This window comes from Carlito syrichta, unplaced genomic scaffold (assembly GCF_000164805.1).
Source record: "Carlito syrichta isolate Samal-C Ts95f unplaced genomic scaffold, Tarsius_syrichta-2.0.1 Scaffold305720, whole genome shotgun sequence".
Taxonomy (NCBI): domain Eukaryota; kingdom Metazoa; phylum Chordata; class Mammalia; order Primates; family Tarsiidae; genus Carlito; species Carlito syrichta.
This window is the reverse complement of record NW_007249816.1, coordinates 861,289-877,997: the sequence shown is the minus strand read 5'-3', so window position 1 is coordinate 877,997 and position 16,709 is coordinate 861,289. Positions and strand designations below refer to the sequence as shown.

General features: G+C 36.9%; 1 protein-coding gene across 1 annotated transcript in view; it reads right to left on the bottom strand.

The window, feature by feature from the left end:
- SLC30A8 (solute carrier family 30 member 8) overlaps positions 1-16,709 on the bottom strand; it is a 39,931-nt gene that overhangs the window by 21,065 nt on the left and 2,157 nt on the right. Inside the window, exon 2 of the mRNA XM_008062484.1 lies at positions 11,177-11,355. Within this exon, the coding sequence (XP_008060675.1) occupies positions 11,177-11,355 (179 nt within the window). The remainder of the gene's footprint in view (positions 1-11,176; positions 11,356-16,709) is intronic.

Below are 16,709 nucleotides of genomic sequence, written 5' to 3'. Positions count from 1 at the left end.
TTAAGATCAGTGGAAGAACACAGGTAATTCCCAGTGTACCAAAGAGACAATGCCTGAAAAAAATCAGACCTTAGAGTCCAAACAATGGAAATCACCAATGATTGGCCCCAAATACCACAGGGATTAGGGAATGGATGGAAAGAGTGAATAAAACTCAAGAAAGACAGGATGCAACAATGAAAGATCTTGTAACAGAGATTTTGGTCATTAAAAACTTCATCCATGAAATAAATAACAATATGACAAGCATGGGAAGCAAAATCAACCAAGCAGAAGAAAGAATCTCAGAACTTGAGGAACAAAATATGGAATTAACCTGATCTGTTAAAAACAAAAAGAAAACTCAGAAAAAAGAACAGAGCCTCCAAGAGATGTGTGATTATATCAAGAGGCTGAACCTATGCTTGATTGGTATCCTAGAAGAAGAAAAGGAAATGGAGAACACCTTTGAACAAGTGTTCCAGGAAGTTATCCAAGAAATCTTTCTCCATCTCTCCAGAGCTGTGACCATCCAAACACAAGAGATTCAGAGAACCTCTGCAAGATATCAAATGAGAAGACTAACTCCTAGACACATAGTATTTCACTTACACAAAATAGGTATCAAAGAAAAAATCCAAAAGGCAGAGAGAAAGAAAGGTCACACTCCCTACTGGGGAAGACCAATCAGAATAGCAAAAGACTTCTCAGCAGAAACACTACAAGCTAGAAGGAACTGGATTCCAATTTTCAAAGTCTTCAAAGATTCATAATTTCAACCAAGAATTTCTTACCCAGTCAAGCTCAGCTTCAACAGTTATGGAGAATTAAAATCCTTCCCAGACATTCAACCCTAAAAGAATATGTTTCCAGACCAGCTCTATAGGAGATGCTCAAGAAGGTATTAAGCATAGAAGAAAAAAAAATAAGGAAGAACAACCATGCATTTCCCAAGAATTCAAGAAAAAAAAAATCAACACACCTAGCAACTACAAAATGGCTATATACACATATATCAACCCCAAAACTAAAAGAAAACAAAACAGCCTTATAAGAGCCTCATGACAGAGATAAACGTTCACATTTCAATAATCAGCCTGACCATCAGTGGATTAAATGCACCACTGAAAAAACATGGAATGACAAACTGGTGCCCCACATCTTCAAAATAAAAAAAAATTTTTTTTAAAGAATGGCAAACTGGATTTTAAAAAATATGACCCAACAATACGCTGCCCCCAGGAAACACATCTCACTACAAAGGTCACCCCCAAACTCAAAGCTAAAGGGTAGGAAACAAAACTTCAGGTGAATGGAAAACAAAAGAGTGCAGGAGACATGACTTTAATATCAGACAAAACAACTTCCAAGTCATCAAAAATTTAAAAAGATATAGAAGAGTACTACATAATGATAAAAGGTTCAATCTATCAACAAGGAATATACAATCTAAATATGTATTCACCCAATACAGGAGCACTTGTATTTACAAAACAATGACTAAGTAAACTAAAAAAGGATATTGACTCTAACACCACCCTACTGGGGACTTAAATACCACACTAACAACCCTAGATAGATCATCAAGGCAAAACATCAATAAGGTGATCTGGAACCTTAACTTGATGCTTGAACAAATGAACTTAATAGATACCTACAGAATACTTCACCCAATAATTATGAAATATACATTCAACTTATCACCACATGGAACATACTCCAAGATCAACCACACCTTCTGCCACAAACCAAGCATAAACAAATTCCATAAGATTGAAATACTACCATGTACCTTCTCAGATCACAACTAAATAAAAATAAATATTGCCAACAAAATTTCCCCCAAACACACAAAGACATGGACACTAAACAGTGCGATGCTGAACAACTCCTGGACCAACACAGAAATCAAAACAGAATGAAAAGATTCTTCATTAACAAATGAAAATAAAGACACATTTTACCAAAACCTTTGGGATGCCATGAAAGTAGTTATATAAGGGGAATTTATATCTCTATGAATACACATCAACAAAATAGAAAGATCACAAGTCAACAGTCTAACAAATCATCCAAGGGAACTGGAAAGGCAAGACCATCAAAACCCTAACTTCAGCAGAAGAATCCAGATAATCAAAATAAAAACCCCCAAATGGGACATAGATTAAAAAAAATCTTAGAAAAAATCAATGAAACAAAACCCTGGTTCTTTGAAAGAAAACAAGAATGGCGCACCCCTAGCCAGATTGAAGAAGAACAAAGAGACAAAAAGTCCAAATAAACACAATGAGAAATGCAAAATATGAAGTCATAACTGACCACTAAGAAATACAAAAGATTATCAGAGATTACTATCCACACTTGTATGAAAACACACTTGAAAACTTAAATGAAATGGAGGAGTTTCTGACATCACACAACCTCCCAAGGTTGAAACAAGAGGAAACAGAGACCCTAAATGGACCAATAGCAACACAGGAAGTTGACTCCATCATAAGAAAACTACCTACAAAAAAAAGCCCTGGACCAGACGAGTTTCCAGTGGAATGCTACCAATCCTATTGAAAGGAGTTCTACCAATCCTGTTGAAAGGAGTTGATACCAATCCTATTGAAATTATTCCAGACAATCAAGAAAGACAGAACTCTCCCCAAATCATTTTACGAAGTTAACATCACACTGATACCCAAACTGGGCAAAGACCCAACAAAGAAAAAGAACTACAGGCCCTAATGAACATAGATGCAAAAATTCTCAACGAGATTCCAGCAAATTGAATTCAACAATACTTCTCAAAAATTATTCACCATGACCAAGTAGGCTCATCCCCAGAATATAAGCCTGGCTTAACATCTGCAAGACCATAAATGTAATTAAATACATCAACAGATGTAAAAATAAGAACCACATGATTATATCATTTGATGCAGAAAAGACTTTTGACAAAATCAAGCATCCATTCTTGATAAATAAAAACCTTGAACACATAGGTATAGAAGGAGCATGCCTCAAAACAGTAAAAATCATCTACTGTAAGCCCACAGTCAACAAATTACTAAATGGACAGAAATTGGAAGCATTTCCCCTGAAAACTGGAGCAAGACAAGGCTGCCCACTCTCACCCCTCCTGTTCAACATAGTGTTGGAAATCCTAGCTAGATCAATCAGAAAAGAGAAGGATATCAGGGGTGTCTAAATAGGAAAAGAGAAATTAAGCTATCCCTCTTTGTGGACAATATTATCCATACCTGAAAAACCCCAAGGGAATCTGTCAAAAATCTTCTTGTACTGATAAAGAAATGTATCGATGTCTCAGGGTATAAAATCAATATGCAAAGCACAGTCGCATTATTATAGCCCCAAAACAAACAGGCAGAATATCAAACAAAAAGCACAATCCCATTCACAATATCCATAAAAAATGAAATAGCTTGGCATATTCCTAACCAGAGAAGTTAAAGACCTTTATAATGAAAACTACAAAATAATGTTCAAAGAAGACACAGACAAATGCAAAAATATTCCATGTTCATGGGATGGAAGAATCAACATTGTTAAGGTGTTCATCCTACCCAAGGCAATCTACAGATTCAACACAATACGCATTAAATTACCATCATCATTCTTCTCAGAACTGGAAACAATACAGAAATTCATATGGAAACAAAATTGGCCATGAATAGCCAAAACAATCCTCAGCAAAAGAAACAAAGTGGGAAGTATCACACTATCAAACTTTAAACTTTATTATAAGGCTACAATAATCAAAACAGTCTTGTATTGATACAAGAGCAGATATATAGACCAATGGAACAGAATAGAGATTCCAGAAGCAAAACCTCAATTTCTCAACCAACTCATCTTCAACAAAGTCTCCAACAACAACCACTGGGGAGGGGAGAACCTCTTCAGTAGATGGTGCTTGGAAATCTAGCTGACTGCACGCAGAAGAATGAAACAGACCACTACCTATCATCATACACAAAATTCAGTTCCAAATGGATCAAAGACCTAAACGTAAAACCTCAAACTAAAAGAATCTTAGAAAACACAGGTGACACCCTTATGAAATTTGGAGTAAGTAACCCATTCCTGATCAAAACCCCAGATATCCAAGCCATAAGAGATAAGATAGACAAGTGGGATCTCATCAAATTGAAAACCATCTGCAAAGAGAAAGAAACCATCAAGAGAGTGGGCAACAGCTCACAGAATGGGAAAAAATATTTGCCAACTGTATATCTGGCAAAGGCCTAATATCCAGGATCTGCAAGAAACTCAAACATGCCTAAAGGAAAAAAATCAAACAGTTCCATTAAAAAATGGACAAATGACATAAATAGACACTTCCCAAAAGAAGATGTATGAACAGCCAACAGACACATGAAAACATGCTCATCCTCACTAATCACCAGAGAAATGCAAGTAAAAACCACATTGAGATACCATCTAACTCCAGTAAGAGTGACCATCAGTAATACAACAAAAAACAATAGATGCTGGCAGGGATGCAGAGAAAAGGGAATGTTTCTACACTATTGGTGGGAGTGCAAACTATTTCAACCTCTATGGAAAGCAGTGTGGGGATTTCTAAAAGAACTAGAAATTGACCTTCCATCTGACCCTGCAATCCCCCCTTCTGGGAATACATGCAAAGGAACTCAAATCATTCTACATAAAAGATGTATGTACTGCATGTTTATTGCAGTACTATTCACAATAGCAAAGATGTGGAACCAACCGTACTGCCCATGGAAAGTGGATTGGATTTTAAAAAGTACATATGCATAATAGAATATTATGCAGTCATAAAGAAGGACAAAATTATGGACTTCTCAGCAACTTGGACAGATTTAGAGTCTATCATACTCTGTGATCAATCACAGAAACAAATATCTGAGTACCACATATTCTCACTCATAAGTGGACCACGAACACCTATCACAATACTACAAAACAGGAATTGGTAGTAGCAGGACACTGCCGGGGGAGGGGGGACACATAGCATCAATAAGTGTACTTGATCCTAATCCATGCAAAGTGAGGTCTAGTGGGAGATTCAAAACTTCACCTGTACCTAAACCACTCACATATGCAATCCTAACTTGTACCCCACAACTTTAAAATAACAAAGAAAAAGAAACCAGATGTTGCAATCTGGCCCACAGATATGTTTCTATTTAACTTATATTGCCATAGTCTTGGCCCCTTCCTTTTTCTCTGTTAATTTATATTCATCACCTGAGCTTGAGATCCCTGTAATACATAGTGGGGAACACAGAGGAGAAAGGACAGTATCTTTCGACAGGCATTGTGAATGCAACAATCCAATAAAGCACAGGAATCGAATCCAAGCCAGGGAGTCTTACCTCACTTTTATCTTTATTTGATGAGCTCCCTCTACTTCCTCTCTCCTAGAAAAGACCTCCTGCTTCCAAAATAGAAGTTAAGGAAAAACCTTGCCCTTTCTTTCCCAAGCAGGGCTTGTTGTTCAAGAGCAATAACCTTTATTACTCTTCCTACGTCTTCCCAGCAAAGAGCTTTAGCTAACGGATTTGTTCTCCTGCAGCTGTTTATTGCCTTGTGCACCACGAAGCAGCAGAGACGCCGGCAGTCAGCCCCGCCACCATCACACTCACCTTGTCTTGCCTAATGACTTTTAAAAATTACATAGATGGCTCGTAATTGCAATAATCCCCACAGACCATTGGCTCTAGTTGTAGTTAATAACTGGTTTGTCAAGGTTTAATGGGCTGAAGCAAAGTAATCTTCAAGCTTGTTACTGAACAGTCAGTGCAAAAATTGGAATGATTCATTAGCCGAAAAGCAACATTTTGCTAACAAATCAGCTGTCCTTCCAATTATCCTCTAATGTTGCTCTCTCTGCCAACCTTGGTCCTGATGATAAAACTGTGTTAATAAGTCATTATTTCTTGCCGGGAGAATGACTCCATGCAGATAAGCAGTACACAATGAGTGATGACAATGCTGGGCTGGGCTGAAATTGTAGTCTAAGTCAGGGAAATGAAGTCACATAGGGTTTCTTCAACAGGCTTAGCTGAGTCAGGAGTCACTGGAGAAAGATAGAGGACTGGCTTTGGAAAAGCATGTCAGGGAGACCTGAGAACCAAAAGCCATTTTGCAACCATCAGAGCTACTTATAAGAGTCATCCAGCAAACTGTGGGCAATAGTTGCTGAATCCTATGGAGTAAACTGTTGGCAAGTGGTGGTTTGTGACTGAACTTACGTTTGCTTCGGAAGGCATAGGGCATTACTGGTAACTAGTTTAATTATTCACCTGGTTCGTATGAAGGGGAACCCAAAAAACTCAGAGTTTACTTATAAAAAATTGTGTGTTTATTCTTAAATGTTTAAACTTCAGTCACCTTCAAAGCACATTTCATTTGATGCAATACATCTATTGAGATGGAAGGAATAAGTTCATGAGATCTATTATACAACATGGTGACAACAGCAAGGTATTGTATTCTTGCAACTGTCTAAGAGTAGATTTTAAATGCATATAGCAAAACACTAGGAGAAAAGTGAGTCTTGTGAGTGGAAGACCACCTCATTTCAGACTACTGATTAGACATCAGAGGAGATGCTACCCATTTTCAGCATCCATACAGATTCAGGGAAAGCAGAGGAGGAAAGCAGTGGAAGAAACACGTCAGTTTATACATCCCCCTGAACTGTATTGGTACACATACTTTAGAGGACCAAGAACGTTACCTTTTCAAACCACATTTCAAGTTAATTCTGTTATTAAATTTTCCAGTTTGTCAGTCTCTTACATGAACAATTGCATATTGTCCACAATCTTATGAATTCCAATAATAAAAACAATGCCCCTCCAGTATAGATGTTGGTGGATTTCCAGCAGTTTTCCAGATTAGAACTGCTTAATACAAATTTTTTGCTACTTTTTGCAGTTACTTCAAAGGATTTACCCAGACTTCAGAAACTGTGGTATTAATTAGTTTTGTAAATTTTGACTGCAAGGTTATTACCACCCTAGTTGTTTTGGACTAGATAAGTCTAAGTTTTTTTCCAGTTTTCAAAAGCAGTCTAAATATGAGTAAAGAGGCCATAAGCCTTTATAGGTAGAAGATACCAGTTAATTCTGGTTGCTAGGTATTATAATGCAAAAAAATAACTTAGCAGAGTCTATTTTTCTTTAGTCTCAGATAATTATGAATTTACCCCTTCTTTAGGGTAGTCGAAATGTAGACACTAAAACATGGGTAACAGAGTGTGACAGGTAACAGTGGTAACAGAGAAGTAGCAGACTATGATCCTATACATCAGGAAGTTCACAGTGTTTGTTTTTTGTTTGGTTTGGTTTGGTTTGAGTCAGAGTCTTACTCTGTTACCCAGCCTGTAGTACAGTGGCACACTCATGGCCGCTGTAGCCTTGACTTGCTGAACTCAGGTGATCCTTCCGCCTCAGCCTTCCAAGTAGCTGGAACTACAGGCACATGCCACTACACCCAGCTAATTTTTTAAATTTATTATAGAAATGAGGTCTTGCCAAGTTGTCCAGGCTAGGCTTGAATTCCTGGGCTCAGGCAATCCTCTTGTCTTGGTCTCCCAAAGTGCTGGGATTATAGATTTGAACCACCTCGCCCGATCTTCTCTTTTTGTATGTTGAAAATAAATAATAACTAATATGACATTGCATATCAAAATCTTTGAACTGCGTAAACTCCAATATGAGGCTATCATGCTCTATTGCATGATTACACATTTGAAATTTTCAGTGAGATGAATGACTTCAGAAAAAATAAATGGACAAAGTGTACTCAAGAAGTAGAAATTTTGAGCATATCAATAAAGGAGGAGGAAGCTAAAAAAAAAAAAATCAAAAAATTATCTCCAAAAATGTCTCCAAAGCCAGACGAATACCCAAGGAGTTCTTTAAAAAGGAAATAGTTACAATGTTATATAAACTGTTTTCATTTCTTTATTAAAAAGAAATTATGTAATCTAAAACTGCATAATTCTAAAATAAGAACCTGCATAATTCTAAAATAAAAACCATGGCTGGGCATAGTACCTCATACATGTAATCCCAGCATTTTTGGAGGCTGAGGCAAGAGGATTACTTGAGCCCGGGAATTTAAACCCAACCTGGTCAACACAGTGAAATCCTGTCTCCACACAAAAAAAACAAAAACTTGGTGTGTTGGCACATGCCTATAGTCCCAACTACTTAGGAGACTGAGGAGATAAAACTGCCTGAGCCCGGGAGGTCAAGCCATGATGGTGCCACTGCACTCCAGCCTGGGTGACAATGAGAGTGAGACCCCAGCCTCCCTCAAAAAAAAGAACCTAGAAAAATGACAACAAAACAAAAAAATTATAACTAAATTTCAACCATTAATAAAGATATAAAAACTCTGACAAATATATTAGTGACTCAGACTCAGCAACGCAAGAACAGAATGGTCCACCAGAGTCAACGTGAGAGGCACCACAGTTAGAACCTCAGAACATAAACCCTGAAAGTGACTGCCTGCCTACTTATGGGTGTGTTTCCAAAGGAGAGCTACTTTTCGTTTTGTGCTTCAATTTCCTTGTCTATAGTGAGATTAATAATAGAACCTACCTCCTAGGGATTTCCCCTTGATTAATTAAGGCAATACATGAAAAGCCCTCATCATAGTTTCTAACACATAGTAAGTAATGAATAAATAATAACTATTGTCATCATAATGCCAAAAATGCAAAGATTATGTCATATTAGGAAATCTCTTAATATAATACATCTCAGCAATGGACCAAAAAGCTTTACAAAACAATAAATTTAAAATAAAACCTTTGATAAAAAGTCAACACTCATCTTTGATTATTTGTTAATCATTTAAAACTAAGACAAAGAAATCCTCCATTAACATAATAAAAATACTTAATCCTTCAAGAATCATTTTGCTTGACAATGAAACAATTGAACATAGATTTGATTTGGTATAAGATAGTGTTGAATGTGATAATAATATGAAACATACAGAAGAGATGTGACCACTAAAAATAAGGAGAAATAATTTTTTTGCATAAGAGAGGTTTATCCTGGCATCAGAAGGATGTATGAGAGAACAAGAAAAATATATTTAAATACATTTAGAATTGCCAATAGTTCAAAAACATTTTGGGGTACAAAGTGAATACATAAAACATAAAACCTTCCATGGCTCATCCTGTAATCCCGTGCCTTTGGGAGGCTGAGGTGAGTGGATTGCCTGAGGTCGTGGGTTCGAGACCCGCCTGGGCAGCGAGACCTCATCTCTACAATAAATCAAAAATTAGCTGGGCGTGGTAGCGCGCGCCTGTAGTTCCAGCTACGTGGAAGGCTGAGGTGGAAGGATCGCCGGAGCCCAGCAGGTTGAGGCTGCGGTGGCCGGGAGCGGCCACTGCACTCCAGTCTGGGTGGCAGAGTGAGACTCCAACTCAAAAAAATAAAAAATAAAAATAAAACCTTCCAGAACACAAAAAGAAAACAGGACATGAAAAAAGGAAGACCGCATTCACCCCGGGAAAAGTAAACCAAATGCATAAAATAACCAGAAATAACTTTTGCAAGAAATAGGCTGTCCTTGATTAAGGCAAACAATGCAAAACTTTGATGAGATGTGTAGAATAATTGAATACATAGAGAAACATACTATATAACCCGGGAGGGAAAACTTAAAAATTTAAAGATGTTATGTTCCCTAATTAATTTATTTGCCAAGAAATTCATAGTTGGATTTAGGGGAATTCTAAATAAAATGATTCTCATGTTTAATTGGGATAATAAACAGGGAAGAATAGCTTTTTTCTGTCAAGTTAAAAAATCATGAGAAGCAAACAGATTTTATAACATATACATCTACATTAATTATATTCCTGACAGGGACTAGGAACACAGATTTTTAAAAAACCTTAGAAATAGGACCTACTATTTGTAAAGTTTTGATAAATGATGAAAGAAATATCAAAAATCAAAGGGGAATACAACTAGTTATTCCATAGATGATGCTAAAAACTTTGCTAGATATTTAGAAAAAAATTTTCAATCTTTAGAGCACACAATATATCTAATGTCACATTGCTTTAAAAATTAATACGAAAATTAAGTAACAAAAAATATCATCTGTCTTTTCAGTAGATAGAGAAGGATTACTAAACACCAAAATAGTAAAGAAACCAGTCTGAATTGAAAAGTTTAATGCAGTTACCTACATACAGTTTAAAACCTCTCTAAGTCAAAACAAAAATTAAAAAGTTAAAAACAGCAAACTGGAAAAGTGTTTATAACTAATATAACAAAAGTTTAACATCCTATCTATACAAAGAGCTCCCAGAAATCAATATAGAGAACTGCAAAATCTTCTAAAATACAAATGAGTTACAAATACTAAGAGAAAATGAGGAAAGACATTAACAGTGGGAAATACAGATTACTAATAAACATGCAAAATATTCTAACAGCAACAATTAAAGAAATAAATATTTAAATAAAACATTCATCTACATATTAATAATTTTTTTGAAGATTAAAATAAGTTCTAGTAAAGATTTGGAGAGAGAATTGTTTTCATATAAAGCTGGTAGACATATGAGTTGCTTAGCTTTTTGGATAAAAGTTTGGCAATATGAATCAAGTAATAAAAATATTCATGTCCTTCAACTAATAATTTCCAATTTTAGGAATCTCTTTGAAGGGATTAAGCAGAAAGTCAAACAGAATTTTTTTCAGAGTTTTCATTCCGGAATTGTCCATAAGCAGGAAAACTTTCTAAATCTCTGACAATACAGAGATGGTTATGTAAATAACAGTGAAGTATATTAAAGAATATTGTTCAGGCATAAAAATGTTTTTGAGGAATATTTGATGGTATGGCCAAAAAGCATTCTGTATGCTCTCAATTATGTTAAAAGAAAAAAACACACACACACACACTGTGAACTATGAATAGAAAATGTATTGTACAAAATACTCCACAATGTTTTGGAGGCTGTCGCTCAAATGTGGGATGGTGATGGATTGTATTTTATTTCCTTCTATTTTCAAACTTATCTACAATGAGCACATTGTTATTTTATACTTATAAAAATATTAAATCTTACTTTAAAAAAAGAACCAGTAACCCTCTTGCAATGATGCAGGGTTTTGTTTGTTTAATCAGAAAATTCTTCTTGAGAAAGACTCACCCACAACCTCTGCAATCATGAAGACAAAGCATATTGCGGAAGCAGTGCAGAGTTTCCACATGGCATGGGCTTGCTCACATGCTCTGTCTTCTGTGGGCTTGGGGTCACGATGGCAGTGATAGGTGCCTCCTGCCTCCAGCTCCTCTGGCCTCTCTCCAGAACATAGATCTTTATTTGCCCTATGGACGAGAAGCAAGAAGTGATTTTTACATAATTAGCATCTGTATTGGTTAGGATCCTTTGAATTGCAAGCAGAGAAAACAAAGCTCTGACTAGAATAACTAACAAGCAAGAATTATTGGTTCTACAAATAAAAACATCTAGAGTTATCCAGGCTTCGTGCAATCTGACCAGGGATCCAAATCCATTTCTCTGTAGTTCTCAACTACACTTTCTTATGGTAGTGGGATGGTTGTCAAAGACAACCAGGCTATGTGCTTGCCTTTTCACATCTAGGGAGAGAGGGTCTTCTTTCACACCTGCTAAGCAAGAGTCTGGATGTGCATGCTGATTTGCCCAAGGCATAATCAACTGCTCCAGTCAGAGAAATATGGATGAACCAATTGGTTTAGGCCTTGGTACTCTCAGCAGACTGGCTAAACCCACCATATTGACTCCTAGAGGTGAGAACAGGGTACATTCTGCCAAATCTCATAGCTACAATTTAGTGGGGAAAGGTTAAAATGGATATGATAGTATCACAAGAGGATCCTGACCAAACATGCGCCTTCTTATCCTAATTTTCAAATTATTAAGTTTTGCAAATCATTATTTTTAACCCATGGAGAGTATTGTAGTTAAAATAGCTTTATCGTAGCATAATCAGCTGATTTTCTGTTATTGGACAATTCATTCTTTTCCAATTATTTGCTTGCATAAGCACTGCTATGATTCATATCCTTATTGTTAATCTTTGCTCAATATATTATCTTCTGAAATGGAATCTTAAAAAGGAAATTACTTGGTCAAAGGCTACCTATACTTCTAAGGATTTTGATGTATATTGCCAGATTGGTTTTGGAATGTTTTTACCAATGATGTGAAAAGGATTTCGCTCAGGATTTTGAGCAGTTACAAATAAACTTCTTTGTTGGAATAAGAACCATTTAACAAGTGACACATAAAGTATTTATATCTTTAAGCAAGTAGGTTTTTTCCTTTGTTATGTGACAATACCCTGACAACAAACAACCATAGAGATTGGTAGTATGGGCCCCCAGGGGTCATCAGCTGAGTGGATCCTGAGTACTAACACTGGTATGCTGTGGAGATTTCCTTTTCCCTGTGATGAGAAGACAGCATGAGGATGGCAGGGTTACCTATCATGCCGGCACTGCCTGGGATGCCACAGTCATATGAAGTGTTGCTTTGTTTTATGTTTTCCATGGATCCTGTGACCAGAGAAAACCAGGTGTTGAGTTACCAGTAGAGAGAATGATCCTGGAGCAGCTTAAAAGCCAGACCAAGGCAGGAATCCAGCCAGGGGAACAGCCTTTGGACAATGCCACGGGGGAAACCTGTGACATACCTGGGCAATGTTTACTTTTGTGTACTGCTTGCCTGTCCTAGACTCTAGTGTAAGCCAATGTGGAGATACTTAGGGGTTAGACCCTAGTGTAAGCCAATGTGGAGATACTTAGATACTTAAGACTGCTCTCCAGGAGTTCAAAAGTGAGCTCCAGAGGGTCCATTAAAGTTATATACATTGTGTTCTTATGTGTGCTTGATGGGGGAGACAAGAGTGCACGCCTTCACTGGACAAGAGGCTATGACTCCAAAAGAAGTTAAAAACTAGAATTAAAATACATTCCTTGTCATCTTATTCAAGCAAAGTAATCTAAGTGTCTCTAGATGCAGTGCAGGCTCTTGATCTGAAAAATGATGTGAATTCTAAGAGGTATGATTAAGAACAAGGTTATAAAAAGCAAATGCTGTGATGCATCAAAAAATAAAATGTGAAACTGCTGTTAATGATAAATCCCAACAGACTCCATGTATTCAAATACAGTCAGAGCTTTGAAACCTAAAAAATAATAGGTCAAAGAAATGTACTGTTGCATCAAAGAGAAAAAAAGGGGAAGAAACAGAGAGGAAAAAATAGGGAAACATTGAAAATTGGATGCCAATATCCTTGAACTGGGAGCTAATATCTTAAAATAGAATTTAGAAAATGGGGCTTTATTTTTATAATCTTGGAGAAGCTCTTATTTTTGTTTTATTTTTTTTAGGTGGTAGACACTTGCTTCTAGATTTCTAAATTAAAGTGGGAAATATTCTTGTATTTTACCCTTCTGTTTCACTTATTGACTGTATACAATTACTTTGGTGTGCAGTATTTTTTTTCACTTTCACATCACTTCTCCCCAAAATCTCAAGAAATTGTTTCTATTCAAAAGGAAGATGGAAGCTTTCATGTGGAGATGAAAGCCCATCATGCATTTCCAACACTTCATGCGTTCACTCAACAAGTGTTTATTGCACATCCACAGCTTACCTGTACTATCAGAAATGTTAATGACACTGTGTTCTATGAGACTAACAAAGTTCCTGATCTAAGGAGTTTGGATATCCACAGAGAGAAAGACTAACAGAAAATGAACCAATAGTAGGAGAGGTTGTGCAGTGTGATAGTCAGAGACTGGGAAAGAGAAGATTAAACTACTTTCAGTGGGTAGAAGGGAAGGCACCTCTGTAGAGATGATATTTCAGCAGGAAGTCCTAGGATTATGAAGAGAGAATCTACATGAGTGAAGGACATCACAAGCAGAGAGTATTGCTAGTGCAAAAGCCCACAGGCAAAAGAGAAAATTCTCTTGTTTGAGAGCTTGTCTTGATCAGAAAGAAAATAACATATGAGACCCTTGTGGCATAAAGAGAGAAGAAATGGAATGAGGTCAATGAAATGGTCAGAGATTAGATCGTGCAGAACACTGCAATCCATTGTAAAGAGTTTAACTTTATTTAAAGTCTAAAAGGGAAAGTTGGAAAGTTTTGAGCCAGAACGTAATAAGTAATATTATATAGTTAACATGTGTTTCTTTCTGTCCTTCTTTCTCTTTCTTCCTTCCTTCCTTCCTTTCTTCCTTCCTTTCCTTTGATTTAGGGGGTACATGTACATGTTAGTTGCATGGATATATTGCATACTGGTGGAGATTGGACTTCTATTGTACCACTATTTGTGGACCTATTTGGTACCCATTATTCTTGACAGGTAATTTTTCAACCTTCACCCTTCTTCCACCCTTCCCCCTTTTGGCATCCTCAAGTCTATTATTTCCATCTTTATGTTCATGTGTACCCATTGTTTAGTTCCCACTTAGAAGTGAGAACGTAGATATTTGTTTTTCTATTTCTGAGTTGGTTCACTTAGGATGATGGCCTCCAGTTCCATTGATATTGCTGCAGACGACATTATTGCATTTTTTATGGTTGCTTAGTGTTCCATAATGTGTCGGGTGCTGCCTAGAAGACTAGAGTATATATAGAGAGGCAAAACATGGAGACCCTTGGGAAGTGGCTACAACCAAGACTCTGGTGACTTAAACCAGTGTGGTGACAATGAAAATGGAAAGAAGTAGACCCATTGGAGGGATATTTGGGAGGAAGAGTCAACAGGACTTACTAATCAACAGTATTAATTAAGGGGGAATAAGAGAAAGGTAGGATTCAAAGACAGCTTATTGGTTTCAGGCTAGAGCAGCTAAGAGAAGAACATGTCAATTCCTGAGTTTGGGCTGAGTAAAAGGTTGAACAATGTGAAAGCTGAGAACCTGGGTGCTGGCATCCACCACCTAAATCAAATGACCATTCTTTCCACTCACTTGTTGTATAACTGTAAGAAAATTACTTGCCGGGCTCGGTGGCTCTGCCTGTAATCACGCGCTTTGGGAGGCTGAGGTGAGTGAATTGCCCAAGCCCGCGGGTTCGAGACCCGCCTGGGCAGCGAGACCTCATCTCTACAATAAATCAAAAAATCAGCCAGGCGTGGTAGCGCATGCCTGTAATTCCGCCTACTCGGAAGGCCGAGGCGGAAGGACCGCCGGAGCCCAGCAGGTCGAGGCTGCGGTGGCCGGGAGTGGCCATTGCACTCCAGTCTGGGCGACCGAGTGAGACTCCAATTCAAAAAAAAAAAAAAAGAAAATTACTTAACCTTACTGTGCTTCAATTTCCTCATCTGCAAAAAGTCAATAATGATAATATATCTCTCAGGCTGTTTGTGAGATTCATATCAACATTTCAAAGTGTGCCGGAAACAAGACAAGTGGACACACTTTTAAGTTATTATACTATTTCCATGAGCCACATTACATTATTATAATTACTCTTTAGAAAGGGTAAAAGGTTGTAGGGTGAAACAACTTTGGGGATAAGCATTTTTATAACAAGTCTTAAGTAATCTGAAAGCAAGCCCTTCTTTTGTTTCTTTTTTGTCCACATTTATTATTCTAGATTTTACTCCAGTAACAAGAAGACATCCATTTTGTATGGCTTGGCCTTGGAGATTGAGCCTACATTCCCAAACAGGGTAAACATCAAAGAAGGAGAGAACATTCCTGTCATCTCTCTTAGCAGTTCATGGTTTCTGTTTCCATGCTGAACCACTGTCTTCTATTGCCCTAGAAAGAGTCCTATGTATTCAGTGCCTGGGAGCCTGTCTTGAACATGGTGGATGCTCAGAACATCTTGATGAGATTATGTTTCACAAACTGCTTTAAATAAATGAGTTATGTGAAACAAATGGTTTGAGGAGAGACAATTAGAGGGAGTGGGGAGCAGAAATGTTCATAGAATCAGAAGTAACTTTTTCTCCCAGATCCGAAATCCAATCTCTCACTTCTTTTCAACAATTGTATTAAGATATAATCCATATGCCATTCAAATGACTAACTTAATGTATATAGTTTAATAGTTTCAGTATATTCATAGAGTTGTGCAACCATACTCAAAAAGAAATCCCGTATCCATTCGCAGTAATTTTCCATCCTCTTTACACCCCCCTCCAAGAAAACCATGAATCTACTTTTAATCTTTATGGATTAGCCTATTCTGGGTGTTTCATATGAATAGAATCATAAAACATATGGATTTGTTTGAATGACTTATTTCATTTGGCATAATGTTTTCAAGGTCTATCCGTGCTGTATCAAATATCAGTACATCAGTATTTCATTGCTTTTTATTTTCAAATAATAGTTTGTATGAATACATACACATTTTTTGTATATCTATTAATCAGTTGATGGACATTGGGTTGTTTGTGGGGGTTTTTTGGCTATTCTACATAATGCTGCTATGAATATTTGTATAAAAGTTTTTGTGGAAGTATGTTTTGATCTCTCTTGGCCAAAGGAATTCCTATGTCATAAAGTAGTTCTATGTTTAACATTCTGTGAAACTACTAAACTCTTTTTCAAAACACTTGTACTGTTTGACATTCCCACATATACTGTATTGTTTTATTTCTCCATATCTTTTTCTTTCTTTCTTTCTTTCTTTTTTTTTTTTTGAGTTGGAGTCTCACTCTATCACCCAG